General features: G+C 41.0%; 3 protein-coding genes across 4 annotated transcripts; all 3 read right to left on the bottom strand.

The window, feature by feature from the left end:
• Nucleotides 1-221: 221 nt before the first annotated feature.
• On the bottom strand, nucleotides 222-8,966 carry kbtbd3 (kelch repeat and BTB (POZ) domain containing 3). The gene is made up of 3 exons (XM_067451907.1): nucleotides 8,584-8,966; nucleotides 5,514-5,679; nucleotides 222-2,182 (listed from the first exon to the last, which is right to left on the bottom strand). The coding sequence occupies exons 1-3, from the start codon at nucleotides 8,874-8,876 to the stop codon at nucleotides 776-778; spliced, it is 1,866 nt and encodes a 621-aa protein (XP_067308008.1). The 5' UTR covers nucleotides 8,877-8,966; the 3' UTR covers nucleotides 222-775.
• A 1,248-nt stretch (nucleotides 8,967-10,214) lies between these two features.
• Nucleotides 10,215-19,040, bottom strand: eif3k (eukaryotic translation initiation factor 3, subunit K). 2 transcript variants are annotated; one of them, XM_067451905.1, is made up of 8 exons: nucleotides 18,838-19,040; nucleotides 17,126-17,224; nucleotides 16,629-16,749; nucleotides 13,637-13,714; nucleotides 12,088-12,154; nucleotides 11,085-11,162; nucleotides 10,741-10,866; nucleotides 10,215-10,315 (listed from the first exon to the last, which is right to left on the bottom strand). In XM_067451905.1, the coding sequence occupies exons 1-8, from the start codon at nucleotides 18,897-18,899 to the stop codon at nucleotides 10,284-10,286; spliced, it is 663 nt and encodes a 220-aa protein (XP_067308006.1). In that variant the 5' UTR covers nucleotides 18,900-19,040; the 3' UTR covers nucleotides 10,215-10,283. The 2 variants fall into 2 exon arrangements, with proteins under 2 accessions (XP_067308006.1, XP_067308007.1); XM_067451906.1 differs by having other exon boundaries at nucleotides 13,637-13,711.
• A 1,401-nt stretch (nucleotides 19,041-20,441) lies between these two features.
• si:ch1073-429i10.3 (uncharacterized protein LOC100331798 homolog) lies at nucleotides 20,442-25,092 on the bottom strand. The gene is made up of 4 exons (XM_067451468.1): nucleotides 24,945-25,092; nucleotides 22,500-22,647; nucleotides 22,199-22,352; nucleotides 20,442-21,243 (listed from the first exon to the last, which is right to left on the bottom strand). Exons 2-4 carry the CDS (start codon nucleotides 22,625-22,627, stop codon nucleotides 21,115-21,117), a joined length of 411 nt encoding a protein of 136 aa, XP_067307569.1. The 5' UTR covers nucleotides 22,628-22,647; nucleotides 24,945-25,092; the 3' UTR covers nucleotides 20,442-21,114.
• Between the last annotated feature and the right edge of the window lie 2,856 nt (nucleotides 25,093-27,948).

Genomic DNA, 27,948 nt, shown 5'->3' with positions numbered 1-27,948 from the left:
TGTTTAGAGTGAGTGTTTAGAGTGTAAGAGAGAGTGAGTGTAAGTGTGTGAGAGTGTGAGTGAGTGTGTGTGTGTGTGTGTGTGAGAGAGAGAGTGTGAGTCTGTGTGTGTGAGAGAGAGAAAGAGAGAGAGAGAGTGTGTGTGTGTTTAGAGTGAGAGTGTTTAGAGTGGGAGTGTGTGTGTGTGAGAGAGAGAGTGTATGTAGAGTGAGTGTGTAGAGTGAGTGTTTAGTGTGAGTGTGTGTGTGTGAGAGTGAGTGTGTGTGTGTGTGTGTGTGAGAGAGCGAGAGAGAGTGTGTGTGTGTGAGAGAGAGTGAGTCTGTGTGTGTGAGAGAGAGAAAGAGAGAGAGTGTGTGTGTGTGAGAGAGAGAGTGTGAGTCTGTGTGTGTGAAAGAGAGAAAGAGAGTGTTTAGAGTGGGAGTGTGTGTGTGTGAGAGAGAGAGTGTGTGTAGAGTGAGTGTGTAGAGTGTGTGTGAGAGTGAGTGTGTAGAGTGAGTGTTTAGTGTGAGTGTGTGTGTGAGAGTGAGTGTGTATAGTGAGTGTTTAGTGCGAGTGTGTGTGAGAGAGTGAGTGAGTGTGTTTAGTGTGAGTGTGTGTGTGAGAGAGTGAGTGAGTGTGTAGAGTGTGTGTGAGAGAGAGTGAGTGTGTTTAGTGTGAGTGTGTGTGAGAGAGAGAGAGAGTTTGTGAGTGTGTGTGTGAGAGAGAGAGTGTGTGAGTGTGTTTAGTGTGAGTGTGTGTGTGTGAGAGAGAGAGAGAGAGAGTGTGTGTGTGTGTGTTTAGTCTGCACTGGTCCTCCAGGGGTCTCTGTAGCGGCTGAAGCTCAGCACCTGGCAGGTAAACTCTGTGAGTGGGCGGGGCATCGGGCTCAGCTCCCGCCACTCGGCACGCTCGCGGTCGAACACCTGCACCTCGTCCGAGATCTCGCCAGGAGAATAATCTCCGCCCAGGACGAAGATCTGATCGCCCGCGGCAATGGTGGCCGCGTTAAAGCCCGCGCACTCGAACGAGCCTTCATCGGTCCACGCGCAGCCGTCCGCGCAGAAGCTGCAGAGCTTATAGCTGGACAGATCGCACAGGAACAGCGTGGCATTAACGGACACGGTTTTCACGAGCGTGGCGTGAAAAAAACGGCCAAATTCCGGCACTAGCTGACTCCATTGATCCACGGCCGCGTCGTAGCGGAAAAAGCAATCCAGCGACGGATTAAAGGCGTCGGATATTTCCACTTCGGATCCGAGAGTGTAGATAACGCTTCCGCACACGCTCGCCTCGGGAAAATAAATTTGCTTTGGAAGCGGGCTAACGCGTGTCCATGTGTCGTTTAGCGGGTCGTAGCATTCCACGTGCAGGACGTTTTTCCCACCAATTGCATAGATGCGACGTAGCGCGGCGACCGCGGTGTGCATGCTCCGTGCGTGGTGCATTCGACGAACTGGCGTGAAGTTACGTGCGACGGGACAATAGCACCAAACCTCATCCGTTGCGTCATGCGCCGGCGCGGCGATGTGCAGGCGGATTGCGCGGCTACAATTCCCGCGGCATCCGCCGATTACGAACAGTTTTTCAGCGAAGCCGACGATCGCCGAACCGGGTAGGTCTATAATCCGCGGCGCGTCTCCGGGAAGCTCCATCCAGCGATCGCCGCTAACATCGTAGCAGAACGCGTAACGTATCCCCGCGCTTTCATCCGTTTTATGCACAAAAATGTAGCTAGACGTGGTCGAAGGCCGTGCGTCATCAAACAACCCGCTGGATTCTCGGACGCGGGCGAGTGCTTCGCTAACAGTGCTAACGCTACGGGTCAGCAGCGGCTCGCGTGCGGCCTCCTCCAGCGCGGCGAGTGGCAGATGGTGCAGACGGACGCGCGGCAGGAGCTTCGGTAGCACGTTCTCGCGCGTCCGTGGGTCATGTCGTGTCCAGCGGAGGAGCGCGATTAGCACGGCGGCTTCATCCGGCACCGCGAGCGCGTCAGACTCCAGGCAGCGCTCCAGCACGCGCGACGGCATCTCCATGAACTCCGCCGCGGAGGAAAGCGTGTGGAAGTTCTGCGTGATGAAGTCGCTGGCGCGGCGCTGCAGGTGCGCAGAGCCGTAGCTCTCCGCTAACGCTAACAGCTGCAGGCAGTTGGACAGCGACAGGGTTTGGGCCAGGAAGTCAGCGCAAGCATGTGACAGGAAACTGACCTGTGAACACAAGAGGAAACACCATAGACAGATAAAGAAATGGACACAGCGACCCCATAGAGTTCAACAGCGAAAAGAGAAGTCAATTTCACCGCAAAAAATGCTCTTCTTACTCAGTATTTTTGTCTTGTTTCTAGTCAAAATATCAAAAAAATTCTTAAAACAAGAAGTATTTACTAGACAAGCAAAAGTAATTGTCTTGTTTTGGGAAAAAATAACTCAAAATGACGAGAGTTTTTGCTTAAAATAAGCTAATAAAGTGATCAACGACCCATCGCTTCTCTATCCGTCATCGTGTTAAATCCGCCAATAGCGCTTCAGGTGGATAGGCCAGTCTGTGATTGGTTCCCACAAAAGTCTACCAGAACCAGTAGAAATTAATGTACAGGTTTCCAGACTGAGTTGCCGGGCGAAATCAAATCACCAAATTAGGCCATTCAGACTTTTTAACTCGCAGATGGAAGTGTCACGATCATGGGCGTCGGAACCATTGTGTGTGTGGGACAAGACCCACCCACTTTTTAAGACCAATGATATTGGACCCACTCACTTGTATCGTCTCTAATTCAGCTCATGTCTGCTTACATTGACTACCCCTTAACCGAGAAACTTATTATTAAACACACGTTAAACGCTTTATTTCCCCTTTTCTAATATTTTCTATTTTTTAAATTGAAAATAAATACCTTTCTGATCTGATATGTGATGGGGAAAGGGAGTAGAGCGAGTGTGCCGGATTCGAACAAATGCTCGCGATATGCGTCAACTTGATGCCATGCGTGTTACCCCTACATTATAGCCACGGTAAGTAATTCAGTGATTTCTGTCATTTTGTCTGGCCCAATCAATCGTTTAGTAAACGGCACTTCTTCTGTCTGGACATTATCATTATCTGTGAAACTGTTGATGTCTATGGCAGTTAGATGAATATAGCCTTTTATTAGACTATTGGTATTGACTGGTTTGAGGTCTCTTTTGGTATAGGAAAGGGATATGGCCTCAAACGCACCATAATGCAGGAAATCACATCTATGAAATCATTTTTATGGGGGGGAGAACCCCCAGACCCCCCGCAAAACTATTTCCCCACCGATCATATTTTGTCCTAGCCGCTACTGACCCACACACTCTTTATTTGCTTCCGACGCCCATGGTCACGATTATAGTCTGATATCTGCTTCTTATTTATTAAAAACAGGTAATTGGCTGAACAAACCTTTATTAAAATTAAGATACAATTTATACAAAACGAAATTCACTTTAAAGAAAAGCTTTCAACAAAACAAAACACTAAACAAAATATAACCACCAAAATCATTTCTGACCCACTTGAATCTTTGCACTCATCATAATCAGATTGAATTAAAAATATTATAATATTTAAACCTAAATATGAAACGTTGTTTAATGGCTATAGCAGTATAGTAAGCTACAGATAAATGTCTGAGCTGGATTTGAGCGAACATCATTTTATCGGCAGATTATTGAGTGAAGTACACCGATCCGCTTCGCTCATTACAGGCTCTTCTCGTCAGAACGCTCACGTATTATACAATGGTCGGGTTTAAATCGGGCTCATAAGCGGGATAATGTCCCCCCAGCCGGTTGTTATCACAGAATAAACCCCTCCAGAGTGATCAGGACCCCGAGGCGAAGCGGAGCGTCACTCTGAAGGGGTTTATTCTGCGATAACAACCGGCTGGGGGGACATTATCCCGCTTATTACACGGCTACTAGTCTCAAATAAATTACACACTAAATATTGTCTCGAGATTAAATATTTTATCAGCTCGTACGCAAAGCTTCCGCGAAGAAAAACAGTTCCAGACAGCTTTAAGCCTTTATCTATCGCTGCTAAATGTTGAGAATGAATGCTGAAAGGGTTAGTTCAGCCAAAGATGAACCCAAGCCTATGATTTACTCACCCTCAGGTCATTATAGGTGTTTATGACATTCTTCTGTCAGACAAATACAATCAGAGTTATATTTAAAAAGTCCAGGCTAACGTTAATCCCAGCAGTAGTTGGAGCTGTTTCTGAAGTCCATTAAATGCAGCTGTCCGTCAAATAACGCGCTCCACACGACTCCGATGGGTTAATAGAGCCGTCTGATTCCAGTCGATGCGTTTGTGTAAGAAAAATATCCATATTTAAAACGTTATAAAGGAAACCCGCCTTGAAGTCTTCCATTGTAACCCACGGCTGTTTAAGCCACAAGATGGCGCCAGCGTTAAGCACAGAAGTAGAACCGGTCAAGATAACTCGCAGTACCCGGATGAGCGGTGTGTGTTATCTGGAAATAACACACCGCTGGAATGCGCGATTGACCAATCAGAGTCAAGTATTTCACAGAGCCGTGTAATAATTACAGTTAATGTGTCAGGAACTCTGCTGTTAAACATGATTATTCAACAAATACGGTTAATAATACAGACTGAAGCCTTCGACTAGAGCACTTACCGTACTTTTAAGGTTTTTAAAGTTATTGTTAAAGCTACACTGTGTAACTCTTTTAGTTTATTCTTAGCTAAAAACACTTAGTTCTTTCAAAAATATATGTGCTCATTATTGTATATTTACTTCTTTCAAGTAATAAAGTATTCTCGAAAGTTTATAATATGCCATTGAAAACACATACGGGTGAGGGGTTCAAATGCCGGCCGCCATGTTGCTCCTCCATCTTGAAAGTACTGTAGCCAAAGAGGGACATACCCGTAAATTCAAGCTTCGCCTTTCGCGTTTTAACACTCGATGGCACCGTGTCGAATGTGAAGAGGGCTTTATGAAAACCTGAAAGCCTTTTTGAAAGTCTGTTGCTGATGGAGGATCACTCTTATTCTCGAGGATATGTATCAGAGTCGCAGAGGAAGCGAATAAGAGAACTAAGACGGCCACGCAACGGGCAAATCAACAAGACAGGAGGGAATATTGGAGTGGCATCCGTCACATCAACTGATCTCTGCTCACAGAGAGAACTATATACAGACAGAGCGACACGTGTCATAATATGAAAGCCACGCCTCAGGTTCATCATATTGGGGGTCTTTGGCAACATAAAGTTTGAAAACCCCTGTTCTAAAGTAACCTCATCACTTGAAGGAACACTCACGGACGAGGTCCAACCGGAAGCCATGTTAATCTTGGACTAAATCAGCCACCGTAGGAATTAAAACGAAATCAGAATTGAGAGGAACAGAAACTAATATTCACTGGATGGTCATAAACCTTTACACCGCTAGATGGGGGAAAATATCACACAGTGGAGCTTTAAAGAGGAAGGTTTGACTTGTGTAGTTCTCATATGAATCCTGTGGTCATGAGTTCTGCCTGACCTGCAGGAAAGCTGCCAGCTGAAACAGCTCGTCCACATTGTCTTCTCTGATTTCTATTTCTCCGGAATAGGCAAAGTCCAGGAAGGAGCGTACGGCCGGGGTCGAGAGGTTACTGAGGGTCACGGTGCCATCGCCGCGCTCCCGCATGTCCAGCTCAAACATGGCCCTGTATACACACACACGCACACACACACACACGCACAAGGACACACACACACACACACACGCACACATCGGATACATGTGACTTGTGGTCAGGGTTGTGGAGAAACGAAACACGTAGCTTAGTTACACTGTAAAAAACATTCTGTTAAATTTACAGTTAAAAAAACCTGCCAGCTGTAATTATTACAATATAAACCTTTAAATTATACAGGTTTGAACTATAAAATAGACAGCAAACTTTGTGCTGTCCTGTAAAACCTAAAATGTCGCTACCGTTTTTTACTGAAAGGTTCTGGGAACCATTTTTACTGTAAATTTCTGGGAACCGCTTTTTACTTTAAAGATCTGGCAACTGTTTTTTTTACTGTAAAGTTCTGGAAACCATTTTTACTGTAAAGTTCTGGGAACCGCTTTTACCGTAAAGTTCTGGCAACCGTTTTTACCGTAAAGATCTGGGAACCGTTGCTTACTGTAAAGTTCTGGCAACCGTTTTTACCGTAAAGATCTGGCAACCGTTTTTACCGTAAAGATCTGGGAACCGTTGCTTACTGTAAAGTTCTGGCAACCGTTTTTACCGTAAAGATCTGGGAACCGTTGTTTACTGTAAAGTTCTGGCAACTGCTTTTACTGTAAAGATCTGGCAACCATTTTGACTGTAAAGTTCTGGCAACCGTTTTTACCGTAAAGATCTGGGAACCGTTGTTTACTGTAAAGTTCTGGCAACCGTTTTTACCGTAAAGATCTGGGAACCGTTGTTTACTGTAAAGTTCTGGCAACTGCTTTTACCGTAAAGATCTGGCAACCATTTTGACTGTAAAGTTCTGGCAACCGTTTTTACCGTAAAGATCTGGGAACCGTTGTTTACTGTAAAGTTCTGGCAACCGTTTTTACTGTAAAGATCTGGCAACCATTTTGACTGTAAAGTTCTGGGAACCGCTTTGACTGTAAAGTTCTGGGAACCGCTTTGACTGTAAAGTTCTGGCAACAGTTTTTACCGTAAAGTTCTGGCAACCGTTTTTACCGTAAAGATCTGGGAACCGTTGTTTTACTGTAAAGTTCTGGCAACCGTTTTTTACTGTAAAGTTCTGGCCACCGTTTTTACCGTAAAGATCTGGCAACCGTTTTTACCGTAAAGATCTGGGAACCGTTGTTTTACTGTAAAGTTCTGGCAACCGTTTTTACCGTAAAGATCTGGGAACCGTTGTTTTACTGTAAAGTTCTGGCAACCGTTTTTACCGTAAAGATCTGGGAACCGTTGTTTTACTGTAAAGTTCTGGCAACCGTTTTTACCGTAAAGATCTGGGAACCGTTGTTTTACTGTAAAGATCTGGAACCATTTTTACTGACAAATATCTGGCAACCTTTTTTTACTGTAAAGTTCTGGCCACCGTTTTTACCGTAAAGATCTGGCAACCGTTTTTACCGTAAAGATCTGGGAACCGTTGTTTTACTGTAAAGTTCTGGCAACCGTTTTTACCGTAAAGATCTGGGAACCGTTGTTTTACTGTAAAGTTCTGGCAACCGTTTTTACCGTAAAGATCTGGGAACCGTTGTTTTACTGTAAAATTCTGGCAACCGTTTTTACTGAAAAATATCTGGCAACCTTTTTTTTACTGTAAAGTTCTGGGAACCTTTTTTTACTGTAAATTTTACAGGGTTTTTTTTACAGTGTGGCAGCTGTTTACCATAAAAAATACAGTAGCAACATTTTAGGTTTTACAGATTTGAGTTAAGTTCACAGTAAACAATCATATTTCATTAACTGAAATAATGTTAAATCACCAACATTGAAATACTAATATCTGTTATGTACCAAAAAAAAGAAAATAAATAAATTATGAAATACTAAATGGGAATAAGGACTTATGACAATTAAGACAGTAATTTATGATAAGAAGTCTAAATTATGACTGAATATAGTTAGGACATAAAATGTCTAAAATTTATGACATCAATTTATGTATTTTTGAAGTCTAAATTTTTATTTAAAATATCAAAATTAAGACAAAAGTCTAAAAATTTAAATGATAAGTCAAAACTATGACTTAAAATGACTAAACTATGATTTACTAAGTTAGTTATAGGACGAAAAGACAAAATTATGACTTAAAATATCAAAATTAGAATTGACATTTGACAAAAAAATCTAAATTATAACTCTAAATTATAGACATTAAAATATATTATGAGAATTTAAAATAAATTATGACATAAAAAGACATTAAAATAAATTATAACTATTATAACAATATAAAAAATTATGAAATTATGACAACTTAAAATAAATTATGACTATTTAAACAATTTAAAATAAATTGACATTATTATGATAATTTAAAATAAATTATGACATAAGACATTAAAATATATTATGACATTATTTAAACAATTTAAAATATATTATGACATTATTATACAAATTAAAATAAATTATGACATTATTATGACAACTTAAAATAAATTATGACAGTCATTTATGAGATGAAAAGTCAAAATTATGACTGAAGTTATGAGTTTATAGTTATGATAAAATCAATTTATGTAATTTTGACAATAATTTATGATAAAGTCAAAGATTTAAAAAAGACAAATGTGACAAAATCCAAATGATGACTTACTAAGTCATTTATGAAATGAAAAATCTACATTACGACAAAATCTAAATTGACAAATCAAAATGATACCATAAAACATAATTACCGTATGCTCATATTATAATACCTATTAGTTATATAATTGTAAATGTTCTAATTTATAGGATGAATTTACCCTGTTTATCTGATTCATAAAGTTCACACACCACAGATATGAATTGTTTCCTTCTTGTGCGCGTTTTATTATTCCTAAACGCGTGTAATGTAACGGAACACGGTATCCGTTACTCCGTGTATTCCGCGGTGAGTACCTGAAGAAGTCACTGCACGCGGCGAGCACACAGCGGTGGCACGGGAGCGTCTCCTCGTGCACGCGGATGCTGAAGTCGAAGAGCGTGCGCCGCTCCCGCATGACCTGAAGAACAGCGAGCACGCGCTGACCGTGTGACGCGCACTCCAGCGACACGGAGCGCGCCTCGGGACGCCCGTCCATCAGATTCCGCGCACAGGCTCGTGTGTTGACATTATGAGCGATGATTATCAGCGTTATTAATGCGAGCTGATCCAGACACACACACACCGTCTCACACACACACTTATTCATAAATGATGAGGAAGAAGCGACACTTCAGCACGCAGGACAGCGCTGCGGCTCCACCGCGCATGCGCAGAATGTAAGCTCAGAATACGGAACACGTGACTCCGAGCTTGATGATTGGCTCTCTTCTCGTGTTTATGAGTCAAAATTAAGTTTTAAAAAGACAAATGTGACAAAAATCGGAATTATGACATACTAAATTATTTGACATACAAAGCCTAAATTACAACTTAAAATATCATATGCCAGACTAAATTATTACTTATGACAAAAATCTAAATTCTCATAAAATGACAAAAAAAAAAAAATAATTATGAATTATATCTAAATTATGAAATACTAAATGGAAATAAGGACTTAGGGCAATTATGACAGTAATTTATGAGATGAAAAGGCTAAATTATGATTGAAAATATAAAAATTATGATAAAACGTCTAAATTATGACTGACAAAAAATAAAATAAAAAGGACAAGGTCTATATTATGATTTTAAAAAGTCTTAATTATAAAAAGTCTAAATTATGAAATACTAAATGGAAATAAGGACGATTATGGCAGTCATTTATGAGATTAAGTTTATGATCTTAATGAGTCGAAACAGATTTAGGACATTTATGACATAAGTCTAAAGTCTGAGACAAAAACTGAGAAGATAAATCAAAATTATCCTGAAAAAGTCTAAATTATAACTTAAAATATCATGAGTAATTATGACTTTAAAAGGACAATTACGACTAATTCATGAGAAAAAGGATAAAAAATACAAACATGACAAAATAAATCTAAAGTATGAGTCGAAATTAAGATGAACAAAAGATAAATATGACGACGAGTGAAGGAACGAAAGTCTAAATAACGATTTAAAGAGGAAACGAGTGATTAATGAGACGAAGGCTAAATTATGACATGCTAAAATAAAATGAGGACATGCTGAGTAAACGATAACCGATTATGATTGATCAAAGCTCATTATGTTGTTGTGCAGCAGAAACGATGCGTGAGTGTGTTACTGCGAGTGTGTGTGTGTATGTGAGTGTGTGATAGTGTGTTTATGTGATAGTGTGTGTGACTGTGTGCGTGTGTGTGAAAGTGTGTGTATGTGTGTGCGCGTCTGTGTGTGTGTATGTGTGTTTGTGTGTATGTGAGTGTGTGTGTATGTGAGCATGTGTGTGTGATAGCATGTGTGTTTGTGTGAGTGTGTGTGTTCAAACCTCAGGGAAGAGCAGCATCTGTCCTCAGACCAGATCACGCTGGTGCGGTCACACACACACTCAAACATAATGAGCAGAAAGCACAATACACACTCCTCTGAGAGCAACACACAGAGCAAATGAAGACTTGAGCAGAGTCTGGACTCAAACCGGTTTATTGGGGAATCGAAAAGGTGTGTGTGTGTGTGTGTGTGTGTGTCGTCACTGCGATGTGGCCATGATGCTGGAGACGCCTGTGGACACAAACACAACATCAGTCACACACACTCTGAGGAACAGCAAATCACCGTCTGTCACATGCAAGCACACACACACTATCTCTCACACTCACACACACACACACACACTCTCTCTCACACTCACACACACACACACACGCGCACGCGCGCACACACACACACGCACACAGTCTATCTCTCTCTGTCAAATAAACACACACACACACACGCACTCTCTCTCTCACACACATGCACTCTCTCTCTCACACACACACACGCACTTTCTCTCTCACACACACACGCACTTTCTCTCTCTCTCACACACACACACACACACACACACACACACACACACACACACACAGACTCCATCTCTATCTCTCACTCACTCACACACACACACACATTTTTCTCACTCTCTCACACACACACTCACTCACTCTCAAAGTCGATCTTCTCCACGATGTTCTTGGGCTTCACACACTCCTCCTGACTGTGGATGAAGATCTGACCGTCCTCGTTCTCCGTCCAGCCGTACTTATTCATCCACACCTTCACCTGTGTGTCTGCGGAGAGATGAACACCATCAGTGTGTGTGTGTGAGAGAGAGAGAAAGAGAGAGAGAGAGAGAGAGAGAGAGAGAGAGAGAGAGAGAGAGAGAGAGAGATGGGTGCAGTGTGTGTGTGAGAGAAAGAGAGAGTGTGCGAGACAGAGAGTGTGTGTGTGTGAGAGAGACAGAGAGAGAGAGGGAGAGAGAGATGGGTGCAGTGTGTGTGTGTCTCACCCAGAGGGTCTCCCAGCATCTCCGCCAGGAGTCTGTGCTCGATGTTCTGATACGTGATTCCCACAACATGACAGATGACTAGAGACAGAAATACTGGACATTAATATTTTTATTAAACTACGATTACCGTGTTTTCCGGACTATAAGTCGCACTTTTCCCTCATCGTTCGGCTGGTCCTGCGACTTATATCAAATTGAACTCTTACTGACGGACAGATTAAACATTTAGCTCCACAGGCGTGAGGGGGCGCTAGAGCGGCAGGAAGGAAGCTAATCGCGGACGGAAAGCAAGATGGCCAGAGCTGGAGGAACGAGTCTCACACACACTTCTGTCCCATTCATGAGGCAGTTTTAGACTGATACTCCGGAAAATACGGCATTATAAACTCAGACTCTTACTCGCACCATACACACCCACCCCGATCCCATCCCCCCTCCATCCGTCTGCCTCCTTCCCTCTTCCTCCCTTACCCAAACCAAACTAAAAATCCCATCACGTGACCACGTGTGCTGTGTTATGTTGTGTTGTGTTTCTTGTATGTACGTATGCTATGCTTTGCAAAAATCTGCATTTTTTTCTCCGGAGAGCGCGTGGCAGCGCCGCAATTGGCTGCAGCCCGGAGGCTTGCTCCAAACGTAATTTCGTTGCTGTGTACTTGTACATTTGTAATGACAATAAACTTCTATTCTATTCTATAAACTCATTAAACAGAAGTTTCATCCGTCGCTCATAATAGACATCTGCTCCCCACGGTCATCAATGAGCCTTGGCCGCCCATGACCCTGTGGCCGGTTCTCCTGCTTCACACACATCAACTCTGAGGACTAAATGTTCACTTGCTGCCTAATATATCCCACCCACTAACAGAGATCATCAGTGTTATTCGGCTGGTCATAATGTTATGCCTGATCGGTGTAGTATGGAAGCTTGTTTCCATAGTGATTGTGACTTTATATCCCACAATCATTTGTTTCCCTATAATATAATATTTAAATCACTTACATTTGCGCACAGATTCCTCAAATCCTGTGATTCCATCGATGAGATCTCGGTTCTCCTCCAGACTGGACTGAGACACACACACACACACACACACACACACACACACACACACACACACGCACACACGCACACGCACACACGCACACACACACAGTTTAACACAAAGCAGAACTAGACTACTGTTACTTAACACAGTGTGGTGAGCGTGTGTGTGAGTACATGTGTGAGTGAGTGAGAGAGTGAGTGAGAGTAAAGGTGCATGTGAGCACGTGTGAGTGTGTGTGTGAGCATGTGTGTGCGAGAATGAGCACATGCGTGCTGTGAGCATGTGTGTGTGTGTGAGCACGTCTATGTGAGCAAGTGTGTGTACGTGTGTGTGAGAATGAGTGTATGTGCGTGTTTGTGTGTGTAAGTGTGTGTGAGAATGAGTGTATGTGCGTGTTTGTGTGTGTAAGTGTGTGTGTGTATTTGTGTGTGTGAGAATGAGTGTATGTGCGTGTTTGTGTGTGTGTGTGAGAACGAGTGTATGTGCGTGTTTGTGTGTGTAAGTGTGTGTGTGTATTTGTGTGTGTGAGAATGAGTGTATGTGCGTGTTTGTGTGTGTAAGTGTGTGTGTGAGAATGAGTGTATGTGCGTGTGTATTTGTGTGTGTGAGAATGAGTGTATGTGCGTGTTTGTGTGTGTAAGTGTGTGTGTGTATTTGTGTGTGTGAGAATGAGTGTATGTGCGTGTTTGTGTGTGTGTGTGAGAACGAGTGTATGTGCGTGTTTGTGTGTGTAAGTGTGTGTGTGTATTTGTGTGTGTGTGAGAATGAGTGTATGTGCGTGTTTGTGTGTGTAAGTGTGTGTGTGAGAATGAGTGTATGTGCGTGTGTATTTGTGTGTGTGAGAATGAGTGTATGTGCGTGTTTGTGTGTGTAAGTGTGTGTGTGTATTTGTGTGTGTGAGAATGAGTGTATGTGCGTGTGTGTGTGCGCGCGCGTGTACGTGTGTGGGTGCGTGTGTATTTGTGTGTGTGAGAATGAGTGTATGCGCGTGTGTGTGTGAGTGTATTTGTGTGTGTTAGAAAGAGTGTATGCGCGTGTTTGTGTGATTGAGTGTGAGTGTGTGTGAGAGTATGTGTGTGAACGTGTGTGTGAGAGAGTGTATGCGAGTGTTTGTGCGTGTGTGTGTGTGTCTGAGTGAGCACGTGTGTGAACGTGTGTGTGTCTGTGTATTTGTGTGTGTTAGAAAGAGTGTATGCGCGTGTTTGTGTGTGTGATTGAGTGTGAGTGTGTGTGTGTGAGAATAAGTGCATGTGCGTGTTTGTGTGTGTGATTGAGTGTGAGTGTGTGTGAGAATGACTGTATGAGTGTGTTTGTGTGTATGTGCATGTTTGTGTGTGTGAGCATGTGTGTGTGTGTGTGAGAGGATATGTGTATGTGCAGGTGTGTGTGTGTGTGTGAGAGAGGATGTGTGTATGTGCGTGTGTGTGTGTGTGTGAGAGGATGTGTGTATGTGCAGGTGTGTGTGCGTTTGTGTGTGTGTGTGTGTGTGTGTGTGTGTATTACCCAGAAGCTCTGGAAGTGACACGTCTCCAGCAGGTTGCCGAGATACAGGATCTGTCTTATCGGCCGCTCCTCTTGCTGCGACACCGTAGTCAAGGAAACCTATGACATCACTCCAGAGACACGACAGCCCATAATAACAACAAATGCTGTTTCTTAAAAAACTAACTCCAGTGGCCGGTTCCCCAAAGGTCAGTTCGAGATTAGTCTGAGCAAACTCTGGTTCCTCGGGCTCAAGCTGGATTGGTTTTTAGCGGTGTTCATCGCCATGGTAACACACACTACACAGCTAAGGCTTATTCTGGGTTAGAGATCGCAAACCCACACTGGGCCAATCAGCAGCCAGTAAAGACGCACTAAAGCCACGCCCCCTGCATGTCTATACATAGTCAGATATTCCTTCAGCGCCTTCTCAAACTCTCGCCGCCGCAGCGGTGTTTATTCCTGCCGCATAAACAGATTAAATTTCATAATCATTTTCAAAATGATCTCAGTCTTCAGAAGAGAAGTGAATCAAGCGCCCGCTGTGATTGGCTGTTTGCCACACGTGTCACACTCTCAGGTGCTCGCGCTTCAGAGTCGATCGCTAACTCTGGATTAAACCCGAGCTGACGGAGGACGTTTACACCGAGCTTTGAGGAACGGCTGAACTCCATCTAGACCTGCTCTAGCTTCATCCAACAGGCCTCAGGATGTTCAGATGATCCACCCAATCATGATGTCATTCCAGCCAGCTGTCAACCAATCAGCAGAGTGGAGGATCGTAAACACCAATGGACATTCACAAAGATTCTGTTTGAATTAAGATTATTTTTCTCACCCCATTGGCAGATTATTTATCTTATTTTAAGCAAAAACTCTCTTCATTTTGAGTTATTTTCCCCAAAACAAGACAATTACTTTTGCTTGTCTAGTAAATACTTCTTGTTTTAAGAATTGTTAGATGTTTGGACTAGAAACAAGACAGAAATACTGAGTAAGAGCGTTTTCTGCAGTGTGTGTGTTCGGGCCAAATCCCTTTTATTCTGTCAGACTTGTTTGTAAGAGTGAAGAAAGGTGTGGCCTAATCTGAGCTTTACAAACAAAGCAGAAGAGTATGAGAGAGTGACAGCCTCTCGTTTACTGATGTTTGCTGAATACACGCACACACACACACACACACACGTTTGTTTTTGTGAAATGTGGGGACATTCCATAGGCGTAATGGTTTTTATACTGTACAAACCGTATTTACTATCCCCTTACACTGCCCCTAAACCTACCCATCACTAGGGATGGGTATCGTTAAGGTTTTAACGGTATTACTACTCTTATCGATACTGCTTATCGGTCCGGTACTTTAACGGTATTCTTATCGGTACTTTTTGAGATTTTATATATAGGATATATATATATATATGCACACACACACAATTAACAAAAATACACAGCCTACACATGCAGTGCTTTCATTTCTGGAAGAATTCTACTAATCAAATGTAAAATAACACTGTTCATCATAAATAGCCAAATTAATGCTTATTAAAGCTGAAGTTATTCATGCAAGAGCTGTGAGTGATTTTCTCTTTGCATTTGGTTGTTTAATTCGCAGTAATCCGTCAGCATGTTTATTTACACCGCTGCCTCTTTAAGACAGACGTGCAGATCTATAGGCGACTGATAATAGGCAGATGAGCTATATATTCTCCTGACTATATCCATAATAACTACGTCCATTTTAGACACAAACTGTGTTGTGTTTAAGAGACTCTCCAAGCCGGTCATTTTGACACATATGTTTGTGTTCATTTGATCGTTTAGACGCGAGTGTGAAACCGAAAGTGTAATTTGCTCGTCTCGTCGCGGGCTGTTTCAGAGCGCGCGCGTCGACTTGGGAACAATCTCTTGCGCACATTTTTGTGCTTTTAATCGCTCTTTTTATTATTAAACGCGTCCCACAATTTACCAACAGTGGCTAGACTGTATTTTACTACAATAACTGATCGTGCTGATTCTGTCATTACGTTTGAGTTTTATGGAGAAATGACAGCGTAGGCTACTGCTGCAAAGGGAATCAAGTTGGGCTAGACATAAATATTATTATTATAATCCTTGGAAGACAAAATCTAAAATAAAAGCAGACTATCACAGATCTAAAGTGTAACCAGGCTACGTTTGAATGTTTGGTTCTGTCCTCGGCTGTCGTTTGCGGAGCTCCCTCTCTCTCTCTCTCTCTCTCTCTCTCTCTCTCTCTCTCTCTCTCTCTCTCTCTCTCTCTCTCTCTCTCTCGTCACGTGTATTTTCAAAAGTACCGACAGCAGAACCGATAACGTCCGAGCTTATCGATACAACGGTCTTTCAAAATTCAGCCCCGGGGCCCGTTTAATACCGGTTTTCGGTACCCATCCCTACCCATCACACACACACACACACACACACACACACAGCCCCTAAACCTACCCATCACACACACACACACACACACACACACACACACACACACACACACACACACACACACACACACACACACACACACACACACACACAGCCCCTAAACCTACCCATCACACACACACACACACACACACAGCCCCTAAACCTGCCCATCACACACACACACAGCCCCTAAACCTACCCATCACACACACATACACACACACACACACACACACTGCCCCTAAACCTGCCCATCACACACACACACACACTGCCCCTAAACCTACCCATCACACACACACACACACACACACACACACACACACACACACACACACACACACACACACACACACACACACATTCTGCATTTTTACTTTCTCATAAAAACTCCTCCTGTGTGATTTATAAGCCTTTTGTAAAGTGGGGCCATGGGTAATGTCCTCATATTTCACCCTCTCCTGTAATACCTGTGTCATACCCATGGCATTATACACATTTGGGTCCTCATATGTCACACACACACACACACACACACACACACACACACACACACGTTCTGTCTCCTGAAGGATACGTGGGTCTGGTCGATCATGCACTTGCAGAGAGTGAAGTCAGTGTGAGGCAGATTGGTCAAAGCCTTGAGCAGGATCTGAGCCGTGACGGTGGTCTGGAAATACGCCGGGTTAAACTGATACCTGAGGACACAAGGGCACTTCCTGTTAATCTCACACACACACACACACACACGTGTGAAGAATCACTAAACACGACACAGCCACGGTCATTATTACACCTGACACACCAAACACATGTGCACAGATGTGTGTATGTGTGTGTGTGTGTGTGTGATAAACCCATTGCAGTGTGTGTGATAAACCCGTTGCAGTGTGTGTGTGTGTGTGTGTGTGTGTGTGTGTGTGTGTGTGATAAACCCATTGCAGTGTGTGTGTGTGTGTGTGTGTGTGTGTGTGTGTGTGTGTGTGTGTGTGTGATAAACCCATTGCAGTGTGTGTGTGTGTGTGTGTGTGTGTGTGTGTGTGTGTGAGTCTCTCTCTCCTCGGGTCCACTCACAGCTTGAGCACAGCCAGGTTGGCCTCCAGGTCGTAGGCGTTCTCTCTGGCCTGAGTGTCCACGTACCGCTCCAGTGTGGCCAGATTCTCAGGGTTATACCTGTGCGGATGGGTGGCTCATTAATGACCAATCAGAGATACTGAAGCGTTTTCAGAAATACCCTACTAAAGAAAACAGACCAAACTGTCCAAAGCCCCTCTAAAACCAGCCTAGACCGGATAAAACGGTCTAAAGCCCCTCTAAAACCAGCCTAGACCAGCTCAAACGGGCCAAAGCCCCTCTAAAACCAGCCTAGACCAGCTCAAACTGGCCAAAGCCCCTCTAAAACCAGCCTAGACCAGCTCAAACTGGCCAAAGCCCCTCTAAAACCAGCCTAGACCGGATAAAACTGGACAAAGCCCCTCTAAAACCAGCCTAGACCAGCTCAAACTGGACAAAGCCCCTCTAAAACCAGCCTAGACCGGATAAAACTGGCCAAAGCCCCTCTAAAACCAGCCTAGACCGGATAAAACGGTCTAAAGCCCCTCTAAAACCAGCCTAGACCGGATAAAACTGTCTAAAGCCCCTCTAAAACCAGCCTAGACCAGCTAAAACTGTCTAAAGCCCCTCTAAAACCAGCCTAGACCAGATAAAACTGTCTAAAGCCCAACTAAAACCAGCCTAGACCAGCTAAAACTGTCTAAAGCCCCTCTAAAACCAGCCTAGACCAGCTAAAACTGGCCAAAGCCCCTCTAAAACCAGCCTAGACCGGATAAAACGGTCCAAAGCCCCTCTAAAACCAGCCTAGACCAGCTCAAACTGGCCAAAGCCCCTCTAAAACCAGCCTAGACCAGCTCAAACTGGCCAAAGCCCCTCTAAAACCAGCCTAGACCATCTAAAACTGTCAAAAGCCCCTCTAAAACCAGCCTAGACCAGATAAAACTGTCTAAAGCCCCTCTAAAACCAACCTAGACCATCTAAAACTGTCAAAAGCCCCTCAAAAACCAGCCTAGACCATCTAAAACTGTCCAAAGCCCCATAAAAACCAGCCTAGACCAGCTCAAACTGTCTAAAGCCCCTCTAAAACCAGCCAAGACCAGCTAAAACTGTCTAAAGCCCCTGTAAAACCAACCTAGACCATCTAAAACTGTCAAAAGCCCCTCAAAAACCAGCCTAGACCATCTAAAACTGTCCAAAGCCTCATAAAAACCAGCCTAGACCAGCTCAAACTGTCTAAAGCCCCTCTAAAACCAGCCTAGACCAGATAAAACTGGCCAACACCCCTCTAAAACCAGCCTAGACCAGATAAAACTGGCCAACACCCCTCTAAAACCAGCTCAAACCCCCTCTAAAACCAGCTCAAACTGTCCAACCCCATTTTAAAACCCGCCTAAACCAGTTAAAAACTTTCAAGAACAAGCCCAGACCATCTAAAAACTGCCCAAACCCCATTCAAAAGCAGCCTAGTTAACCAGCCTAGACCCGCTAACAGTCCAAACCCATTTAAAACCAGCCTAGACCTGCTAAAACCAGCCTAGACCTGCTATAAACTGTCCTAACTTCATTTAAAACCAGCTAAAATGGTCTAAAACCAACCTAGACCAAATAAAAACTGTCCAACTGTCCAAACCCCATTTAACCCAGCCTAGACCACCCTAGACCAGCCGTTATGTTAGTGCCAGGCTCAGTTGTCCGACATTAGTATTGATGAATAATAAAGCGCCGATCTTCACCTGTCGATGCCGCGCAGGAGCTTGCCGACGTTCGCCCTCATCTGCTCAAATGTCGTGGCCATGATGTGTTTATATAAATATATTTATCTAAAAAAGATTAATGTGCGTTTTTATGTATTTTTGGTGTTTTTTCCAGACACTCGTATCCTCACGAGCGACACAGCGGCGCGTGCGGGCGGCAGAGACCGACGTCATCAACCGCGCGACGGTCACGCGACTCCAAGCTTCAGGCGAAGAGCGCCGCCGCGTGCACGAGCGGAGTGATTGCACAAACAAATGCGTGTTGCACAAACAAAACACAACAATATCGACAAAACACCGCACTCTGGATCAGTGTCAGCAATTAAACTCACATTTCACGAGGGTGTACGTTTAATCACAAGCCTTATTCAAGTCCCGTGTGGTAAATTGTTCGTAAAGTCGCTGTTTACTATATAAAATAATATTTATTGCACAATAATATTTTAATCAACAGCACAAGCCATGAACGACAATAGGAAATACACACAAGCAAACCAGCGCCTATAGTACAGGATTCAATTAAATAGAGCCTAAATATAAAGTTATGAAACTTAATTTCCCCCTTAACCTAAATCAGTTTGCTCTGGAACATGTTATCGATTAATAAGAACAAAGATTGGCCGTTTGATAAACCCCAAATGAATTATCATGTTTATTCACCATGGTTTTATACTGTTGTCGTTTTCTCATTTATTTTCTCTAGTTTAATAACATCTGGGAAAGGGACTACCAATGTAAACTACTTTGGGTTCATTCACATTCATGAATGTCGATTAACGTCCCGTTTAATAAATAAATAAATAAAAAAATGAGCCAGCGGTAAGTTCCCTGAGGGCTGGCCGAGATGAAGTGACTCTCCGCGGGCACGAGCGCTGACCGACCGCTGGAGCTTAAGTTATCATATGAGGCACATATTTAAGGTCTACATAACTATATGTTTGCCTAAAAACTACATTTCGTGACACAACCACCGTGATATTAATAAAACTTGTGATGGATATCTCGACCGTTGCCGCAAGCGCAGCGATACACACGGTGATGCGGCTCCAGTGGAAAAGGTTCTCGGCCAATCAGATTCAAGATCTCGTTGCTCGGCGCCAAAGTGACGTCACGCTTTAAGGATTATTAACGGTCGCTTGGGCTCAACTGGAGATGTGAATCCGTGGCGGAAGAAAGTAGTTCCGCGCAAATATAGTGTTTTTTATACAGTCTATGGTTTTTAAACACACTCAGTTGTTGTTTCTTATTTATTTACTCCCGTGTGCCGTCGAACTGTTGCATAAACGCAGAACTGAAGACTTTTCTATTCAGAAAGGCTTTTATATGTTGATTGTTTGTATTATTCTATATGTTTACTGATTAATTATTGTTACTTTTCCCTTGTTGCACTGCGATTCTTCAGAATGAAGTGTGTTATAAATAAAATATCACACTCGTAGCCATGCGTTATGAGCATTTATTAGTGATTATCGACGGCCGAATCACAGCCGTGCTCATATTCAGTGTGATATCGCACACACACCAAAGATTTATTATTAAAATGAAACATCATCAGCACAATAAAACACAAACCAACAGAGAAGTGTGACACATCAATTTATTACGCAATTAAGAGAAACTTCGAATTACAAAGATCTGTTTATTTAAAGACCTGAAGGGTTAATGCTAATGATCTGCCTGAGGAATCCTGTGACGGGATGAGAGTAGAAAACAAGCCCATGTGTGTGTGTGTGTGTGTGTGGGGTTATTATTATTATTCCCGACTGCCTTGAGAAAATAAACATGATTCGTGATGTAAAAACGTCTTTATAAGAATCTCCACCTCTTGAAAAATACGCTCTAGATCTACACAAGCTCATTTTAAAAAAAGAAACAATTTATAATAATATTGCAATATTAAACATTTGCTGGAGAGATGCTCGGACTGATCGCGCACGCACACACACACGTGTGCTCGCGGTGGACAGAGCAGGGGATTCTGGGAAGGGTCAGGGCTGTTCTAGCACCCTGCATGAGAGGCCCTGACACCCTAAACGCAGACATCAGCCCTGACCGCTTCGTGTGTGTGTGAAGTGTGTGTGTGTGTGTGTCGATCAGTCACCAGCTGGTACATGCAAACAGGAAGTACCCTAATAGTCTGCTGCCATAAAACAGAGAGACGATCACGTACATCACCCCACCGCACGCTAAACTACCCACAAACAGAGAGAGAGAGAGAGAGAGGGATGAAGGAGAGAGAGAGAGGGATGAAAGAGGTTAGGCGCGTTCTCCACGGATGCGGCGCGCCAGCTGGATGTCTTTGGGCATGATGGTCACTCTCTTGGCATGGATGGCACACAGGTTAGTGTCCTCAAAAAGACCCACCAGATACGCCTCGCTGGCCTCCTGCACACACACACACACACACACACACACACACACACACACACACACACGGGTCACATGACCTGAACACATCAGAGACGGCAGCGCTGTTTTAGGATAATGTCAGTGAGTGTGTGATGTAGGGAGTGTGTGCGCTTGTCTTTGTGACATATGAGGACCCAAATGTGTATAATGCCATGGGTATGACACAGGTATTACAGGAGAGGGTGAAATATGAGGACATTACCCATGGCCCCACTTTACAAAAGGCTTATAAATCACACAGGAGGAGTTTTTATGAGAAAGTAAAAATGCTGTGTGTGTGTGTGATGGGTAGGTTTAGAGAATGTGGGTGTGTGTGTGTGTGTGTGATGGGTAGGTTTAGAGAATGTGGGTGTGTGTGTGTGTGTGTGATGGGTAGGTTTAGAGAATGTGGGTGTGTGTGTGTGTGTGAGATGGGTAGGTTTAGAGAATGTGGGTGTGTGTAATGGGTAGATTTAGGGGCAGGGTTAGTGTGTGTGTGATGGGTAGGGGTAGTGTGTGTGTGTGTGTGTGTGTGACGGGTAGGTTTAGAGAATGTGGGTGTGTGTAATGGGTAGGTTTAGGGGCAGGGTTAGTGTGTGTGTGTGTGTGTGTGTGTGTGTGTGTGTGTGTGTGATGGGTAGGTTTAGGGGCAGTGTAAGGGGATAGTAAATACGGTTTGTACAGTATAAAAACCATTACGCCTATGGAGAGTCCCCACATTTAACAAAAACAAACATGTGTATGTGTGTCAGTGTGTGTGTGTGATGGGTAGGTTTAGGGGCTGTGTGTGTGTGTGTGATGTGTAGGGGTAATGTGTGTGTGAGTGTGATGGGTAGTAGTAGTGTGTGTGATGTAGTGTGTGTGTGTGTGTGTGATGTAGTGTGTGTGTGTGTGTGTGTGTGTGTGTGTGTGTGTGTGTGTGTGTGTGTGTGTGTGTGTGTGTTCGTCACACCTGCAGCGCTCCGATGGCGGCGCTCTGGAAGCGCAGGTCGGTCTTGAAGTCTTGAGCGATTTCTCGCACCAGACGCTGGAAGGGAAGTTTGCGGATCAGCAGCTCAGTGGACTTCTGGTAACGGCGGATCTCACGCAGAGCCACGGTCCCGGGCCTACACACACACACACACACACACACACACACACACACACACACACACACACACACAATCAACTTTATTTCTATCGCACTTCTACAATGCCGATTGTTTCAACAAACCCAGATTTAGCCTCAGATGTGTGTCCCCGCCGGAGCTCACCTGTAGCGATGCGGCTTCTTGACTCCGCCCGTGGACGGAGCGCTCTTACGGGCCGCTTTAGTGGCCAGCTGCTTACGCGGAGCTTTGCCTCCAGTCGACTTACGGGCGGTTTGCTTAGTACGGGCCATCCTGACACACACACCTCAAACTGCACAAACACACACACATTCACATGACACTAAGAACATACTAATAGTGACCAGTAAAGCGTTAGTTCAGCGATAAATGTAAATAGTGTGATTAATTCCTCCTGTGGTTGGCCAGCCGTCAGACCTCCGCTCATCTTCACACACAGATGAAGATATTAGTGTTGAAATCCGATGGCTCAGAAAGGCCTTCATTGACACCAATGTCATTTCCTCTCTCAAGACCCATAAAGGCACTAAAGACGTCGTTACAAAGCCCATCTCACTACAGCGGCTCTACAATCATTGATGAAGAGGCCAGAATAGAGTTAGTGCGCAAAAACACTAAATAACGACTTATATAGTGATGGCCGATTTCAGAACAAAGCTTCAAACCGTTATGAGTCAGTGAATCGATTCATGATTCGGACTGTTATGAGTCAGTGAATCGATTCATGATTCGAACCGTTATGAGTCAGTGAATCGATTCATGATTCGAACCGTTATGAGTCAGTGAATCGATTCGTGATTCGGACCATTATGAGTCAGTGAATCGATTCATGTTTCGTCTCGTGATTTCAGCAGTTTAACAAGCGATCCGAATCATGAATTGATTCACTGAATCATAACGGTTTGAAGCTTTGTTTTCACTACAAAAATGCTTTTCTTGTTTCTTGTCAAAATATAATAAAAATCTTACATTAAGAAACATTTACTAGACAAGTAAAAATTATTGTCTTGTTTTGGGTAAAAATAACTCAAAATGAAGAGAGTTTTTGCTTAAAATAAGATAAATAATCTGCCAATGGGGTGAGAAAAATAATCTTGTTTTCTGTTTGAAATTGGCAGATTATTTATCTTATTTTAAGCAAAAACTCTCTTCATTTTGAAATATTTTCCCCCAAAACAAGACAAAAATAGTAAGTAATTTGCAGTGAAAACAAAGCTTCGAACAGTTATGACTCAGTGAATCAATTCATGATTCGGATCGCTTGTTAAACTGCTGAAATCACGAATCGATTCACTGACTCATAACAGTCCGAATCATGAATCGATTCACTGACTCATAACGGTTCGAATCATGAATCGATTCACTGACTCATAACGGTTCGAATCATGAATCGATTCACTGACTCATAACGGTTCGAAGCTTTGTTCTGAAATCGGCCATCACTATATAAGTCGTTATTTAGTGTTTTTGCGCACTAACTCTATTCTGGCCTCTTCATCAATGATTGTAGAGCCGCTGTAGTGAGATGGGCTTTGTAACGACGTCTTTAGTGCCTTTATGGGTCTTGAGAGAGGAAATGACATTGGTGTCAATGAAGGCCTTTCTGAGCCATCGGATTTCAACACTAATATCTTCATCTGTGTGTGAAGATGAGCGGAGGTCTGACGCGAACCTGACATATATAAAGTTGATTAAATCCTTCACCAGCAGAGCAATTCATAGTTTTTGAATAAAAATGTTATGTAACGACACGTTGTGGCTTTATTTCTTTAATAATCGTAATTTTTCATGACAAAAAACAAAAGACTAAAGTTATTTACAATGAGGAAGCTACAGGTTACAAAACCAAGTAGTTGTCAGACAGATGTTAAAAACGTGTTTTTGTTTTGTACATACAGTAGATGATCACTGTCAAGGTTATTTCAGATAAACACACGCAAGTGTCCACTAGATGGCTTCACGAAGCCTCATTCTGCCCATCATTAATGAACAGAGGAATTAATGACAGAATTTACATAACCCTTTAATAAGAATAACACTATTTCTGAAGTGTAAATCCATCACAAACGTTTCAGGATCGCGTTTGAACAACATCAAGTTCATCACGTCAATCATTTCACCCTCAGGTCATTAATATTCATGAGCCGCCCAATCAGAGCACAGGAAATAAACCCCACGGTTGTCGCTCGCCCCGCCCCTCATCTGCGAACATCATGGCGCCTGTTTGATACGAACCGAAAACACAGGGAGAAAACACCGAACTAACGACCAAACTTCGACAATTTCACTCGGAATCGCTCCATTATTCTCGCCAATCACACTCGGACAGCACAGAAAACACTTTAGGGACGCTTTATCGGACGTTTAAAGCGGGAATGTAGGCGTTTATGTGGATTTTTTCCGTTTGTGAAACATCCGTTTATTTGGGATGGATTTTAGAGCGCGCGCGGCTGAAGCGCTTCATTATTTCTCTGATATAAACGCAGACCCGCTCAAATTCACTCGAAATACCGCACAACGCGATTTTCTCAGCTTAAAATAACAATTAAACACCACACATGTGTATTCTTATGGCGTTGACGGTCTTACCTTGGAGTAAATTGTGTTTAAAGAGTGTTTAGAGTTGAGCTTCAGTGTTATTTACCGTCTCTCGTGCACAATGGCAGCGGAAATGCGCCAATCGGCGGCTCCCACAATGCATCGCGGCGGAGTCTCTGCTGTGTGTGTGTGTGTGTGTGTGTGTGTGAGACTGAACCCACGGATGGTAATAATATAATATTGGTTGTTTATGCTCTTTAAAACAGGGTTTTGGGTCATATATGATCGTCATTGTGCGATCAACCCTCATTCTTAAATGTAAAAGACGCTATTTTCATTCATAAACACCCGATATTGTGACAAAATAACATAATAAATGTGTAAAATATTATATATACTTTACATTATTATGGTTTCCTGATCTCTATAGCACTGTACTTGGATTTTTTATTTTATTTGACAATGATTATTTTATTTTAATCAAATATATTTCTATAAAATGTACTTATTTAAATGATATTATTTACATCAAATGTATTCCAGGCCATTTATATTATATTATTAATTTGTCTTATTTAAATGTTTTTATTTTCAGGAAATGTATTCATTTAAATAAATGTATATTATTTATTTAAATCAATTTCTATTTATGATTGTTTTTATTATTTATTTGAATGAAATGTGTAAGCCAGTGTTATTTATCCATTTGGATTATTTTATTAAAAATAGTATTTATTTAAATCGATTTTTTTTATTTATGAATGTGTCCATTTTATTTAAATCAGTTTTTATTTTTATGAAATGTATTCATTTAAATACATTTCTATTGTTTGTTTTTAATCAAATATTGTTAAAAAATGTTTTGGGGATAAAATGTATTTAAATTAGTTTTTTTATATTAATAATAATATCAAGTGTTATATCTTAATAAATTGTTTAAGCCAATGTTATTTATCAATTATATAAATAAATATGAATTATTTTAATTAAATGCATTTAAGTCAATTTTATTGTTTTTAAAATGTTTTTATTTATTTTCACAATTTATTTAAATCAAGTTTTATTTATTTTAATCATTTATTTTCATAAAATATATTTATTTAAATAAATTTCTGTTATTTATTTAAATACATTTCTGTTATTTTAATCAAATATGTTTACATTTTAATTTATTATTATTCGTTTGGATACATTTATTTATATAAGTTTTATTATTTATTTATACTAGCCAATGTTATTTTTACAGTTTATTATGTTTTATATATATATATATATATATATATATATATATATATATATATATATATATATATATATATATATATATATATATTAAATGTATATATTTAAATCGATTTATTTATTTACTCATATATTCATTAATTTATCAATTGCATTATTTCATATAAATCAATTATTTGTTTTATTGTGTGTATTTGTGTTCATTATTTAAACCAATTCTATTTAGTTCCTTAAATCATATACCGGTATTTAGTTTTAATCAGTTTTTATTTATTTTAATCAAGTGTATTTAAGTCGATTTGTTTTATTTATATATTTACTTTATTTAAAAATATATATATTTTTATTTTATTTTACAATAAGCCTTCTCCTGTGTAAATGATCAGACTCGGGATCATCAAAAGTCAAAAAAGTTGAAATTATGACACTTTTTCGAAATAACAAATTTCGGAAATTGACAAACACATGAACATGAACAAAAACATGACAAACAGCTGAAATTGACACACACACAAAATATGATAAAACAAATTCTGTTTTAAATTTAAAGTTATTATAGAACACTAAATCAAAATGACTAATTTCAGAATTATGAATTAAAAGACAATTATGACCAATTGAAATTATGACATTACTAAATTCTGATTTAAAGCAATGACAAAAACTCAAAATTATGACACACTAAGTTGAAATAATGGCATAAGTTTTGTAATTATGAATTAAAAAGTAAATTATGATAATTGAAATTATAACTTTAAAAATTAATGACAAAAAGTAACAATTATGACACAATTGAAATAATGACAAAATTCGAAAATTAAAAAGTTGAAATTATGACAAAAACATATGACTTAAAGTTATAATGACCAAAAGTAAAAAATTATGACATTAAAAAGTCGAAATTATGACACTTTTTCAAAATGATAACAACATTCGGAAATTATGAATTAAAAAGTCAATTATGACATAAAAAAATCTAAATTATGACAAGTCATAAGCAAAAAAGTCAAAATTATGAAATATGAATTAAAATGTCAATTATGACAAAAATACTGACTGAAAAAGTCAATAACAAAAAAAAAAACTTTCTAAAGTCGAAATAATGACAATGACATCATGAATTATGAATTAAAAAGTAAATTATGACAAAAGGTCAAAATGATGACAGATTTCGGAATTATGCATTAAAAAGTCAAAAGTATGACAAACTAAATTCTGACAAAATAAGTCAAAACGATGAAATACTAATGATGAGACATTTTGGAGTTATGGATGAACTCAATTACCACAATTAATATTTATGTCAATTTCAATTTATCACACAATGCCATAATTTTGACCTTTTATTGCATAAATTCGATATTTCTCATCATAGTTTTGGAAGACACAGGAAAGGCGCTAATATAGTTAGATCAAGTGTTTTTATTGAAAAAGTCTATCATGACAAAAAGTCCAAATTATGAAAGTCAAAATGAAATTATGACATTAAAAAGTCGCAATTATGACAAAAAATTAATTCTGACTGAAAAAGTCAATGACAAAAATAATTATCGAAATAATGACAAAATTATGAATTAAAAAGCAAATCATGACAAATTAAATTCATAAGGAAAACTCAAAAGTATGACAAAAAAAACAAAATTACGACTTAATATGTCAAAATAATAATAACAGATTTCTGAATTTGAATTAAAAAGTAAATTACGACATAAATTGAAATTATGACAAATTTCGAAATTATCAAATAAAAAGTCAAAGACAAAAAACTAAATTCAGACTTAAAGCAAAAATGATGACATTTTAATGATGACAG

This window comes from Pseudorasbora parva, chromosome 8, assembly GCF_024679245.1.
Source record: "Pseudorasbora parva isolate DD20220531a chromosome 8, ASM2467924v1, whole genome shotgun sequence".
Taxonomy (NCBI): domain Eukaryota; kingdom Metazoa; phylum Chordata; class Actinopteri; order Cypriniformes; family Gobionidae; genus Pseudorasbora; species Pseudorasbora parva.
The sequence above is the reverse complement of the archived record's forward strand: the minus strand, read 5'-3'. Positions and strand labels throughout refer to the sequence as shown.

What these genes read in the sequence shown, in the direction of transcription:
- eif3k (XM_067451905.1), bottom strand. Translation starts at nt 18,899, where the DNA reads ATGGCCACGACATTTGAGCAGATGAGGGCGAACGTCGGCAAGCTCCTG. An exon ending in TGAGGAATCTGTGCGCAAAT is followed by an intron (nt 11,163 to 12,087) that starts GTAAGTGATTTA and finishes TTCTGTCTCTAG; the next exon opens with TCATCTGTCATGTTGTGGGA. An exon ending in GGAGAAGATCGACTTTGAGA is followed by an intron (nt 10,316 to 10,740) that starts GTGAGTGAGTGT and finishes TTGTGTCCACAG; the next exon opens with GCGTCTCCAGCATCATGGCC.
- si:ch1073-429i10.3 (XM_067451468.1), bottom strand. Translation starts at nt 22,627, where the DNA reads ATGGCCCGTACTAAGCAAACCGCCCGTAAGTCGACTGGAGGCAAAGCT. An exon ending in AAGAAGCCGCATCGCTACAG is followed by an intron (nt 22,353 to 22,499) that starts GTGAGCTCCGGC and finishes GTGTGTGTGTAG; the next exon opens with GCCCGGGACCGTGGCTCTGC. An exon ending in CCGCCATCGGAGCGCTGCAG is followed by an intron (nt 21,244 to 22,198) that starts GTGTGACGAACA and finishes GTGTGTGTGCAG; the next exon opens with GAGGCCAGCGAGGCGTATCT.
- kbtbd3 (XM_067451907.1), bottom strand. Translation starts at nt 8,876, where the DNA reads ATGAATAAGTGTGTGTGTGAGACGGTGTGTGTGTGTCTGGATCAGCTC. An exon ending in GCGTGCAGTGACTTCTTCAG is followed by an intron (nt 5,680 to 8,583) that starts GTACTCACCGCG and finishes GTGTGTATACAG; the next exon opens with GGCCATGTTTGAGCTGGACA. An exon ending in AGCTGGCAGCTTTCCTGCAG is followed by an intron (nt 2,183 to 5,513) that starts GTCAGGCAGAAC and finishes TTGTGTTCACAG; the next exon opens with GTCAGTTTCCTGTCACATGC.